This window comes from Trachemys scripta, chromosome 1 (assembly GCF_013100865.1).
Source record: "Trachemys scripta elegans isolate TJP31775 chromosome 1, CAS_Tse_1.0, whole genome shotgun sequence".
Taxonomy (NCBI): Eukaryota; Metazoa; Chordata; order Testudines; family Emydidae; genus Trachemys; species Trachemys scripta.
This window is the reverse complement of record NC_048298.1, coordinates 214,132,408-214,146,562: the sequence shown is the minus strand read 5'-3', so window position 1 is coordinate 214,146,562 and position 14,155 is coordinate 214,132,408. Positions and strand designations below refer to the sequence as shown.

The 14,155-nt window shown below is 41.1% G+C and overlaps 1 protein-coding gene across 5 annotated transcripts in view; it reads right to left on the bottom strand.

The window, feature by feature from the left end:
• Window positions 1–6,398: 6,398 nt before the first annotated feature.
• GEMIN8 (gem nuclear organelle associated protein 8) overlaps window positions 6,399–14,155 on the bottom strand; it is a 41,415-nt gene continuing 33,658 nt past the window's right edge. For all 5 annotated transcript variants that reach the window (XM_034756720.1, XM_034756738.1, XM_034756729.1 and 2 more), the window contains one exon: window positions 6,399–8,298. In XM_034756720.1, the coding sequence (XP_034612611.1) occupies window positions 8,042–8,298 (257 nt within the window). In that variant the 3' untranslated portion in view covers window positions 6,399–8,041. The remainder of the gene's footprint in view (window positions 8,299–14,155) is intronic.

Here is a 14,155-nt window from a genome sequence, read left to right as displayed (position 1 = left end):
AATTCAGCACCATTCTTTTCAGTGCAAGATCAAATCTGAAGAGGAGCTGTGCAAGAAAGCATGCTTCAAAAGTCTAAAGTCTGACAGCAAGCAAAAGGGATAAGGGCTAATGTGAAAAACACAGGGAAGTTCCCAGGAGACAGATATATATATAATTGGTTGTTGTAGACGAATGATAATGGGACATTGTAGAAAAGCTGGCAATGCTATTGTCCATAGTGATCCTATTCTGTGGATCTACAACGGAATTGGGAAGCACACAATAGGGAACAATATTGTATTGGTCCCAGAGACTGAATAAGATGAATTAATAGGACTTTCTAGTCTCCACTGTATACGGTTCCATGACCTTCTGCCTCCAGAGTTGCTGTTAACAAAAGCTACATTCATTAATACATACACAGAAAATAAACAGATTTTTAAATATTTAATTGTAATGTTTTCCCTAATGTGATAATCGTTTAAATCCCCTACTATTCTCCTAATTCACTTTGGCCCCTGATTCTGCAGTCATGTAGTGTTGCCTCATTTGTGAGTAGGTCCAATGGGACCAGCTCCATTGTCACATTGTCAGGGTGTTTATGACCCAGTGTTGTGATGTCATTTCTGCTTGTTGCAACATAACATGATAACACCTTGGCTCAGCGTCATCACTGTGATATGAAAATATCACAACATGAGACTACCAGGATGGGAGGCTACATTCAATAACTCCTCAGTCCTAGTTAACCACATTGCAATGAATGTACATTCAACAGAATGCAACTTTATCGGTGATACATACTGTACAAGAAGAGTTATAGAAAAACATAGTCAAGAACAAACATACATAGATTTCCTACTGGGTATAGTGCTACCATTTTCTTGGTTACTGCAATGATCTTCTACTATTCACAGGTACTGACACAAATTTACTTTATTTCAAAAGCTTTTCATTTGCAGTAAGTACCTGATGCAAATCAGACTTCTTTTGTTCACCTTTAGAAAAATACATTACCCTTTATATTTTCACTATCATAGTCACATTTGCCGAACAGTGGAACCCTGTTTAGGAGAGAAGCAGATTTGGTCCAGGGAACTGATAACTGGAACAACGAACTAAGAAAATATGGCTTTAAAATGAATAAAGAAAATACTGAGGTCATGTGGGTGACATGTATAGAACCAAGACACATGAATATCAGCATCAAGAGCCAGTACCTACCTCAGGTTTCTGAATTTAAGAACCTTGGAGGCTGCTTAGCGGCAAATGGAAAAACTGACAGAACTGCAAGCAAGGCTGCTGAGTGTGAGGGAAGCCTGGTGCACGATGAGTGATTTGTGATAAATGGATGCTGAACTACTTCAGGGACAACTATACAAAACCTTGGTAAGACCAGCTCTTCTGTATGGATCAGAGACGTGGGTAACCAAAGAGAGGTGCTTGAGAAGACTTGAAGCCATTGAAATGAGATGTTTAATGGCAGTGAGAAGGATGACTTTACTGGATCTCAGGCGGAATGATGTCATCAGGAGTGAGACCAAGGTCTGTGGCATCAGAGAGAGGCTGCAGGAGAGAAGGCTGAGATGAGTATGGGCATATACGAATGATGGATGAAGGGAATCGCATTAGGGAGACATTTGAGACTAGAGTTAGCGGACAAAGAACAAGAGGACGGCCAAGAAAACAATAGATAAACTGTATATGGGAGGATGGAATGAAAATGGAGTGGCAAGCCTGGAAAAGACTGATCTGGCAACTTGAACCCAGCTAGCTGGGAAAAGGAGATGATGATGATTATTTATATTTCCACCACAAGAGTATTTCCATCCTCTGCCACACATGGAAGGGACAGTACATCATAATCAATACATCATAACTAAGACAAGAAATACCAAGGTGTGTCTGCTATAGAATAAAAATTGCACTAGGACTTTAGTAATTCTATCAACCCTTGTAAGTAAAAGGAGGGAGAGTACAGTAGAACCTCAGAGTTACAAACTAACCAGTCTACCACACACCTCCTTTAGAACTGGAAGTACGCAATCAGGCAGCAGCAGAAACAACCACCAAAATAAATAAATAAATACATAGAGTACAGTACTGTGTTAAATGTAAACTACTAAAAAAAAATAAAGGGAAAGTTTTAAAAAAAAGATTTGACAAAGTAAGGAAACTGTTTCAGTGCTTGTTTAATTTCAATTAAGATAGTTAAAAGCAGCATTTTTCTTCTGCATAGTAACGTTTCAAAGCTGTATTAAGTCAGTGTTCAGTTGTAAACTTTTGAAAGAAAACCCATAATGTTTTGTTCAGAGTTACGAACAAGCTCCATTCCCGAGGCATTTGTAACTCTGAGGTTCTCCTGCATTCACAATACTGCTGACAAGTATATGCAAAACAACTAACCCAATGTATTAATATTTAAAAATATATAATCATGCAGAATTTATTCAATTATACAGTATAAATATAGACTATATATGACATTTCTGTGAAGGGAATTTTGAGAAAGTAGAGATTAATAAAACACTGGGCATGGACTGCTTTTCACTGTGTGTTTCTACAATGGTGCTCTGATCGCAGCTGGGGCTTCTAAGGATTGTACTACAGTACAAATAAAACACAGTATAAACATTTACAATATTCTTATCACCCCAGTGTTTATGTGCCCATCAACATTATTCCTCAGAGCTCAACAAAATTTTTTAAAAGTAATTAAAATTGTTACCAGAAATCCTCTGACTTCCACAGAAGTGCACCTGGTTATATCAAGAACAAATCTGGCCCATTATGGTCAGAGTGATATGCTTCTCAACTGCAAAAAAAAGAAAGCTCCTGAGAGTGCTGTTAAAAAATTGAGGATTGTGTAAAATGTCCGTGGAAAGGAATGTGAGTGGTCTACTTTTCTCAATGAAGCAGCAAAAATCAGGTAAACAATAAATATCAAGTAAGAAGGAACTTTGTAAGAAGAATGTGCCCTCAAGATAAGACTATGAATCAGGGACCATGTTGCTCTCCAAAGTGCAGTCTAATGGAAACCTCAGGTGAAATCTTGGCCTCACTGAAGTCAATGGCAAACTACATTGCCCTTACTGGTTCATTCCTGATTCAAGATTTCATTCCTGATCTTTAGTGTAACAGAAATAAAAGATACAAGATTAAAATAAAAATTAAAAACCCAGAACCAACATTCTCACTTCTGCTTGGAAAAGGGGAGATATGGTTGCTAAACTATTTCTCCCGAGAAGAGCTTATTTCTTTGGGGAAGATACAAACCAGGAGGATGGGGGTAGCATTTTTTAAAAATTATTGTGGATCTGCAGAAGATTTTTAGGCAACAAGTCTCACTGTAGTTCAGGAAATCAGATACGACACCAGATAGGAAATGACTAATAGGGGAAAATTAGCCATTATTGGGCTGAATAGTATTTTCCATCAAACATGTGGGGTGCTTAACATTTCACCTAGTGTTCAGTTACTTTCTTTAAACAAATGGATTCAGGAGTGTTGTAAGAATACTCAGCTGCAATGCAATATGATCCTTTCATATCGACAGAATGTGTAGTTAACTAAGATGGACTCTAGAGAATTGTGGCTGTTACATCACTATGTTGGGTAACATTTTCCCAAACAGCCTTGGACTTTCAGAGGAACAGAAAGAAAAATAAGTTTCTGATCTCAGAGATCATATTTCACACAATGGGCAGTAACTACTTGCCAATTTATTCAGGCAAAAATTTTTAATCTAGGTGCCTAAAGTTATGCCTTTAAGTCCATGTTTCAGAACCTAAATAAAAGCAGTTCCATTTTCAGAGAATGCTGAGCAGTGAGTTACGACTTTGATGGAATGTGGGAGTGCTCAGCACTTCTGAAAATCAGGCCACTAATTTAGGGGTCTACCTATAGGCACCCACATTTGACCAATGTAGCTTTAGTTTTTAAGACTGAACTGAATCTTTTAGCAAAGGGAACAAAACAAGATACAAACACCAGAAACTGATGCCTTATAGGCCATATCTGTGCATGTCTTTCACAGAGGTTATGATAGGATTTTGTTGTAACTTGCTGAGGAATGGTATATACTAAAAATGCCTTCTGAGTGAGTCATCTGAATACGGTCTATAGAATCTGTAGCCAATCACCATGCAAGAGATTTCTGGACCTTCACCACATGGAGAGAAAAAACACACAAGAGGGAGGGCATCAGTACAAATGAGCAAGCTATAAAGGTAAAAATGTATCATGCCAATTAGAATAGCCACTAATAAGCCCACACACATACAGGCAGCAGCAACCGTGAGAAGATGAAACATAATCAGCTGCTTTATGGAGAAATACTTTCACAAGGACAAACAGATCTTTGACAATGTTTCCATTGTGTGACCACAAACCGGTTATTTTTGGGTATCAGATATGGAGGTCATCACTTTGTATGTTAAACTTATATTGTGTCCAGTCATGATCATTTTTAATGCATTTATAAATAAAAAGTCTTTTACCATTCCCCCCCCCCAAACTTCAAAGCATTTTTCAAAGATTAAAAAAACAATCTTTAGAACATCTTTATGTTGTTTTGCATTGTTCCCATTTTACTGACGGGAAAGCTGAATTACTGAGATTAAGACCAAAATTTTCCATGAGGTCCATTTTCCTTACAACCCAGGGCATGAGGTTGCCACCTGTTCGGTTTCCACCCAGACAGTCTGGGTTTCAGCTTGTGTGTTCAGGTGCCATTTGACAAGCCCTGATGTCCGTTGTTTTCGATCTGTGGAAAAGGTTGCAATCCTAAGTGGAAGGAAGGAGGCAGGGCAGCAACAGCAGCTGCCGCCTCCAGGGCCAGACTGCTTGTGCGGCTTGTGGCTCTGAGCAGCCCGCAAGTGGCGGGCAAAGCGGCCTCAGCTATGCTGGTGCAGACCCTGCAAGTGATGGAGGGGAGGGGGCTTGGGAACAGGCAGAGCAGGGGCGGGGCTTCGGGGGAACAGGCAGGGCAAGGAGTGGGGCGTGAGGGGTCCAGTTACCAGCCATTAGAACGGTGGCACCCTAGGCGTGATTCTTCCTTGTAGAGTCAAATTTACACTTGTGAAAAGTGAATGCAAATAGGGTGTCAAATGCTACCACCAGTGAAAGAAGAATTCTGACTTGGTGGTATTTTACTCCCACTTTGCACAGGTGCAAATGACTGCACAAGGTGTAAGGCAGGGGAGAATCAGGTCTACAAGGTTCCATTTGTGCTCCTCAACTCAAGAGGCTAAAGTGACAGAACATGGTATTATTTGAGAAATATTACGAAGGCATGTAATTAAGGACTGCAGCGTAATGCATAAGTGCAAGGGGTCAGAATTAGTGTTGCCCATGTAATCTCAACATTGGTATTTTCTCACATCTGAGTCCTTAACTGTGAAGCTTCCACAATCTGGTTTTTGGAATGTCCCAGATTCTTTTACAAACAAAAAAGATGGAACAACAAGAATTATTGTAATAAAAGACTTCAAAACTCCACTGAATTGCCTGTGTGTGGAGTTAGTTGGCTAAACATGATGCAACAGCCTGTCCCATGAAAGCTGGGAGATTTGTAGGAGGCAGCCTCTTTCTTGCACACCTCGTAAGTCTGCAGATGAGAGCTCCCCTCCTCCAAACCCGAGATGCATCACGTGTGGAGCTCCCTCCTGCAAAACCAATGAGGAGTCAGATCAACCCCTCCCATAAAAACCTGAGAGAGAAATTAAGGGTGATGAAATCTTCTCCCCGATTTCCCCACATTATTTCATCTGGAGATGGGGGGGAACAGAGAAGAAGGTAGGATTGGTCCCCCTTGGAACAGTTCATGAAACCTGCCTTTAAACTGCACAGATCCACTGTAACTTCACTTTAACTGTCCCCGGGCAGCCTACCCTCTCACTCCCAGGCATTTCAGATCTATTTCCCCTGGGACTACTTCTACTGTACAGAAGATCCCTTTAACAGAGGGGGCTCCACAAAAAGATATACATCCCAAGAGTGTATTCCCTGGCAAGCTCTTCAGGAGCAGAGAAGTGTGAGGGGGTGTACCTTCCACCCCAGCCCCAAAATAGCCGCTGATGTTGCCAGGGCAGCAGAGTCCCCCATTCATATGGGAAGAGAGAGATCTGTACATGGATCTGGAAGGGAAGATGCCCTTCCCTCAAAAAGCACAGCAGCCTTCCTCACCCACTTTGCACCTTACCAGATAGGCCGTGAGTGGGCCAACGGTTCCGGTGAAACCCTCATCTGCACCCATATGCGCTTTTCACAACATAACTAAGTTAAAGCTGCACCAGGGCAAGGTGCAGCCTTCCCTAACAAACAGAGAGACCAAGAGAAGGTTTATCACCCCTGGGCATTGAATAAAGTGTTATATAGCTGGGGCAGGATGTAAAAACAAATAATTTTTATCACAGAGTTTTTATGAGAAGATAAAAGTTTATTCTGTCAACCAAGAGAGATCCTAACAAAAACACTATTCCTGACATTTCGTAGTCGATTGCTAACATACATACCATGACAAAATTAAAGTACACCAAAGGCAGGATTACATTTCACAACCCCAACTTATTTTTTTCCCTGTGTACAAGTTTGTTAGTTCAATTACATCAGTAATGAGTCCTGGGGTCTGGAAGCTTTTAATTTTAAGGAGTTCGATCTTCCCGCTTCATGTTATGTTCAGTTAGAATAAAAAAAGAAGTACTTTTGATGCTGTAACACCAAGTGATAAGAACAAGGACATTCGAAGTTAAATCTGAAATTTGCTCTAGTCTACCAGTATATAACAAAGGGCAGAGAGATTAATGTGGTTTATTATATGCCACACATGCTACAACAGCTAGACCGTATAGGCAAGTACAGGACATAGCTAGAGCAAATTAAACGGTTGGAACTTCAGCCTCAGCCTTCTCTACCGCAAAAACGGGTCACCCATTGTTTATGACAGTTAAGTCACTAATACGTTTCTTTGGAACCACTTATAATGTAGCATGGAAATACTGCATATTACACAGAAAGGCCATTTAATCATCATTTTCTTTACACAACTCTTTCTACAGAAAAATGTCTGAAGTCTGTATTACTTTGACTGGGTGAAAACTTGTTTTGGTGAAAACTAAGTATACAATAGTGACACATAGCTGCTTTTCAGAAGGATTTTCATGATTACATATCCAGAGTACTCACGTTTCAACATTAAGGGCTCAATTCTGCCTCCTTTATTCATAGTGAGTATTGCTTACTCAGTGAGTTCACAAATCAATGGAATTATTAGTTGAGTAAGACACTACTCAGTGTGAGTGAAGGGTGACAGAACTGGAACCTAATCCTCTCTGTTGGTTTAATTTTTCTTTTTTTTTTTTATGTATCAAATCAATTAGACATTTTTGCTACCATGCCAAACAGTTGTATAATAAAAATGGCCAAAATTTCTTTTTTAATGTTTTCATATAAGTTTGCTTCTGGATTGAAATTCTGCCTGCCAAGTTTCAGACTGGAATAAAAAATTCCTGCCTTATTATAAAGCTTTCAAAGAGCATTCAAATGGCTGTGCTACAGTAATTTAGTATTTTGTACCTTGGCCAATTGACTGCAGGATCCCCAAATCAAGGATGAGGGTTCAGAATTCACAACACTTCAAGCTGTACTGTGTTAAAATGGATCTCAAGGCTATTACATTAAAAATAATAAATAAGTGGATCATTTGTAGAGATTTTTGTGTTGCTGAACAGTCTTCCCAGCTCACTAAGTGCAAACAAATGCTATTGCATTTCCTGCAAGCATGGTCCAGGCAGACCAACATTAAATTAGTGAAATATATATTTTAAAAGAAGTAAAATTTCACTATCCCTACAGTACAAATCAATAATTTAGCACTTCCCTGTGGAGATGCTATAGGTTCTGAAAACTCTGGTAGACAGATTAAAAAGAAGAGGGGGAGTGTGTTTGGCAGGAGGGGAAAGGAGAACAAGTGACGACCCCTGATTCATTCATTGAGCTATGTAGCCTGATTGGGCACCCACAGCTGCAGCGCTGGACTGCTAGTACAGAAGATGATACAGCTCACAGTTTCAGGGGGATAACAGGCCAGTACTTGGGCTGCTTTTTATCACAGTTCCTATCAAAGGCAAGTTGCATGGCAGTCTCCATGGCTTGGATTTTGGCCGCACCCACACCATAGAGTTTCTTCATTTCAGCCATACGTCTCTCCCCGGGTCTTTCTGCAGGGGGTTGTACCGAACGTCGTGTTGTTAGGTGCAGGTCATGATCAGCTTCGACATACATGTCTTGGTGCTCGGCTTCAAGCTGCTGCTGCTTCCCTAGGCAAAAAAGAACCTCAGGAGACTTAATATTTGATCAGGGTACCACCCAGTCATGCTTTAGCTCTGCTGAAATCTCATCAGTTTGTTATTTTGTAAGCGAATACAGAGTCAAATGCACGCGGGGCCCACGGTTAGACCTGAAGCACACAGTCATTCAAAGTGTGGCTTATTGTTATATTCCCAAAGCAAATTTCACATTACAATACATGCTGCATGATGTAAGAACACCACCGAATCGCATAACTAAAAATTAAAAAGAGAACAAAGTAGTCTGACTTGAATCTTGAAGTTGTTGAGAATCTTGCATTTATAAAAAACAAAACTGAATCGGCTTTGTCTCATCTCTCCCTTACACATTCACCGTCCCGTCAAGGTGGAAGACCCAACTCTGGAAGTAATTACTTTGCAGCTGTGATGAGATGATACACAAAACAGCGTAACTTTAGTTGAACCATAGCCAATTGTATCCAGTTACATTTTCTACATGAAAAGAAGGAACAAGCCAGTATGTCATGCAAGTGCCAGCCATCAAACGTATTGCGGGAAATACAGCTGTCAGTGCCATGTTTACACTCTTGCACCAAGTTCATTCCTTACTTGAGTTTTACAAGCACACACAGACAATATTCTCATTATTTTCTGTTTTAAAAACCCAGCAACATATCAAAGTATTAAAGTAAAGTTACAGTAATTCAGACAGGTAAAACAGTTCTATTTGTCCTTGGAAATAAATTAAACTCATCTGGAAGTAATATCTGGATGATTCCCCATCCCCAGCTCAGCTCCATGCAGTCAACTATAGGCTAATTGAAAAACCATCACTCCGGCAAGAAGATTAATTAAGTTGTTAAAACAACAGGTCCAACATTGTGGGACAACTCCTAGAAGATATACTCTGCTAGGTGCTGAACATTTCCAACAACCATTGCAAACAACAGCAGACAGGGGCGCTGGAACAATTTGTATAGTGGGGGTGCCGAGAGCCACTGAACCAAACTGTAAACCCTGTATATAATGGAAACCACTTCAAGCCAGGGGGTGCTGCAGTACCCCCAGCATCACTAGTTCCAACACCTATGATGAGAGATGAGTACTCAACATCTTCCACAACAGGGGTCCTAGTTAATAACTTATTTTGGTTTACTTATTATGGGAAGAAAAGACAAGAAATGTGTTTTTGTTCTGGTACACCTCTACCCCGATATAACGCGGTCGTGGGGAGCCAAAAATCCTTACCGCGTTATAGGTGAAACGCCGTTATATCGGAGTAGGGGCGGCAGGGCTCCAGTGGTGATTTAAAGAGCCTGGGGCTCCGGCTGCTGCGGGGAGCCCCAGGCCCTTTAAATCGCTGGCGGAGCCCCGCTGCCGCAGCCCCGGGGTAGGGGTAGCAGGGCTCCGGTGGTGATTTAAAGGGCCCAGGGCTTCCTGTAGCAGCCGGAGCCCTGGACCCTTTAAAGCGCTGCCGGAGCCCCGCTGCTACTGTGCTATATGCGAACCCATGTTATATCGGGTCGTGTTATAGCGGGATAGAGGTGTATTTAAAACAACAAAAGTGCTTACAGGTCAAAATGTATTAAACACACACAAGACTCAGTCTGTGGAATTATGGAGAATGCATTTTTATCAACACTAACCCTGAGATTTATTTCTAATGAAACAGAACATCTGCAAACCCGAAACCAAAGTTAAAGTATCTTGATATATCTGTCTTGGAACGTCTGCAGTTTATTTTTATGCTGGAAAGTAGGGTGTAGAGCAGCCAACTGACAGTCTGTCAGCCTCACTAAACACATCATTCCTCATACACAGAAAATAGATATTTTAAACAGTATAATATGAAACTTCAACTCTGGCGTCTGTTTCTTTGCTGGAGAGACAGAAAGCTTTGCCTTGCCGTTTTAAAGGTTACTGTATTTGTCCATATTTCTGTGGCAGAAGTAGAGGGGGAGTTTGCGGGACTATGAGCACACCCGTTCTATCTAGATGCTCCCCTTACTATTATTTTGTTTTAAAAGGCATGTCTCCAAAGGGAAGAACATTCTTCTGCCAATACCCCTGAGGAAACACATAGATGAGGGTCCATATGGAAACGTATAAGGCAGGGGTCAGCAATCTTCGGCATGCAGCCCATCAGGATAGCGGGCAGCAAGACATTTTGTTTATGTTGTGTCAAGTATCAGGAGGTAGCCGTGTTAGTCTGTATCCACAAAAACAACAAGGAGTCTGGTGGCAGATTTATTTGGGCAAAAGCTTTCGTGGGTAAAAAACCTCACTTCTTCAGAAAGCTTCTGCCTAAATAAATCTGTTAGTCTTTAAGGTGCCACCGGACTCCTGGTTGTTTTTGTTTACACTGACTGTCCACAGGCTGCAGCCCACGCCGCTTCCCGCAACTTCCATTGGCCGGGAATGGCTAACAGCGGCCACTGGGAGCTGCGGGGGGTCATGCCTCCGGACGGTCAACATAAACAAAATGTCTTGCAGCCACCAGCAGATTACCCTGATGGGCTGCGTGTCGAAGGTTGCCGACCCCTGCTATAAGGAATAATCTTTGATCCTAATCCCAAAATAAATCAGTGCACTGCTACAGTATATGTTTTATTTTGTATTTATAAATGCATTTCCCTTGATTTTTGAACCTAGGTTTACCAACCTATTTATCATCCCATAGCTCTGGTGAAGAGATTCCCAAAATCACTACATCATATAGTCTCAGATATTTAAAGCCCAGAGCTAATGCTGTTTAATACTCTGCAGAAGGAGGTCGGACTCAGAGGACATGCAAAGGGACACACAGCTTTTCACTTCTACGACACTTGTTCAACTTCAGCCCAAGCCACTAGTGCTAAAAGGTATTACTAGCAGAGGTGTTTTGGGGCTTATGTGAAGTGTGTTTGTGGTCTGAAACCAGTTATTTGTGGTCACAAAAGCTACCATCATAATGGGCACTAATTACTACAGTTGTTGGAAATCTTGGGAAAAAGGCCAAGGAAGGAATGGATATATAAACTGAAGCATCTATAGCAGTAGTCTCTCCAGCAGAGTGGGGAAGTTTGACTTGCATTGCTCGGACTGCACTTGCTCTGTGGAAAAATGGCAGACTTTGGTCTCAGTGGGTATCAATCTGGCTCTTTTCACAGGCACAAAAATAAAAAGAACCTGTGCAAGAAAGGTGCAATTATCCTTAGATCAAAAGATTTGAAAATAAATAACTAGCAATGTACTGAATTTAAGAAAATGTTATAAACTTCAAACTGTTATAATGTATATAGGGCAAAGCAAAGAATCCAGCGCTCATCTGAAGCAAACACCAAAGTTAATCTATACATAAACTAGCAGGACTCACTAGGAAAGTTATCCTCAACCTAGAGTACTAGAATCCCCTCGCACTCCCAAATCAGAGCCTCATGGCAAAGGAACTGGAGCAAGGAATACCTTTGAAAAAATTATTTACATAATTCTGAGTGGACCCTCTTTCCACTCCCCATAGACTAAAATAAATATATCAAAGCTTCCTTTTAAAGCATTCAATTACTGGCAAGATTTTACTTTCTAATACAATTGTGGAACAATATTTTGCAAATGTTATAAGCCAGGCAGGCAACCACCTGTGGTGTCATCTGGTTACGCTACAAAGAATAAACACTGCTGACATTTTTATAATTGCAGTTTCCTGGAATTCCCCCTCCCCCACCCCTAAAGTTACCCATCTCTAGAATCAATATATCACTACTGAATACATTTCTGCTGTGAGATGATCCTCATTTGGAAAAAAAACAAACAAACCTGTCAGACCATTTTCCAGACATAGTGAAGAGGAGATTCCTTTCCAACTTCCAGAGTCCCAAATACACTTATTTAACTCACTTTCATCTGTATTGGGACACTGCCAAGGTTTTCAGGCCTTCATTAATGTTCCACTAACGCTTGATTTTGATTAGGAACACAGAGTGGAAAAATAATAATAAAAACCCCCTATAATGATGTCACCCTGGTAATCAGGCGCCAAAGCAATCCCTTTTTGCCTACACTGCCCGCTATAAATAATCATCTTTAATTTGGTAATGCATTAGATGAGACAAAATCTGCACAAATAAAGACAACTGCAATTCTACTGACTGTCACTGACAGGATCAGAATAAGCTGCTGTTAGTTCAATAAGGATTAAGCCCTCCCCCAGCCTGCAACTGTGGCTCCATGTGGACACAACAACCCTCCATGTGCTGGCCCTCCTCAAGACTTAAGCAATTTTCCCCAGAGGCCCTTAGTAGCCCAGATGACTCTATTTATTCTCATTTTAAAAGAACAAATACTTTCTGTAATTTTGATCCATTTTGCCCCTCATTATTTGTAATATCTTCTAAGAATCCTGAAGACTAATCACAGAAGTTTACACTTTTTCCTCTTTTTAAAAAAAATATACATTTTTATTTGGAGAAAGATCTGTAAGGAGAGACTTGTATCTACTGAGCCTATGCAAAATGACAACTCTTCTTATAAAGACTTCTCCATAACTCTTTGGGTGGAAACGTTCTGCACTCTGCCATGTTTCTGGGTTGTGGCCCATTCAAATGATATTCTGGCAACAGACCACGGTCCTGCTCTTCAGAAGTGGCAAACGGCTCTTCCTTTACTGTCTTCCAGTTTCCATCTTAGATAACAGATTAGAGGAGGGATAGCTCAGTGGTTTGAGCATTGGCCTGCTAAACCCAGGGTTGTGAGTTCAATCCTTGAGGTGGCCATTTAGGGATCTGGGGCAAAATCAGTACTTGGTCCTGCTAGTGAAGGCAGGGGGCTGGACTCGATGACCTTTCAAGGTCCCTTCCAGTTCTAGGAGCTGGGATATCTCCATTAATTTGTTTTTTTTATTTCTTTACAAAAACATTTCACTTTCCTCAGTGTTTTTCTTTTGTGATGTCTGACCAGTATTCCTGTTCAGTGTATTTGTCTGTTTATTACAAAGATAAATAATAGTCTCATTTCTGAGCTTCCCGATCCACTTCTAAATATAACCTGGACATGAGCAGCATGTCACAAATCTATCTGAAGAATTTAGGCATTCACCTTTTCCACTGAGGTTTTTAGTTCCTAGTTCTGTCTCTGAAGGCCGTGTTAGAAGCAGTCCTCTGGTGTGCTAATCTTCTACCCATATGCTGCTCCTCAGTTTGAGAGGCTGATTCTTCCACAGGTTTTGCTAGGGAGCTGTAAAACTACAGCAATGTTCCATGTGAACTTTCCTGAGCTGGCAGAAAAAGGCTATTTTATCATAAAAAATATTAATCACTAACACCAGCTAAACCTTTGGGTACAATTAATAAATACATTTGTATAAAAACCACAAAACAAACTTTAAAAACTGAGGGTTCTGTAACGGAGATCTCCAAGGTATTTAGCTTTAGCTCTTTAGAAATCCCAAGGAGCTTAGGAGTTCCACACAAGGCTGAAGCCCTCAAGCTCTGCTCCTGCAACAATGCAGAGCTTTGCAGAATGGCACATCAGTCAGTGGGAGCCTGGGTGATGCAACCAATTTTTGGGTAAACCCAAATTCAAACAAATTGGGATTATGCAAAAACACAGTCTTATTTACGGGATATGGTTTCTTTGACACAGGTGAGCACAAAACAACGAAAAGTCCTGCACACATGTACTAAATGAGAAAATATGATGCAGCATGAGCAAGCCAGTTCTAGCTGTGAATTACCTTAGGTAGGCAGCATCCATGCTTAAAATTGCCATTAAATTTAGGGTTACCATATTTCCACAATTAAAAAAGAGGACACTGGGGGGGGGGGGAGCCCTGCTCTAGCCCCCCCCCCCCCCCCCCCCCCCCCCCCCCCCCCCCCCCCCCCCCCCCCCC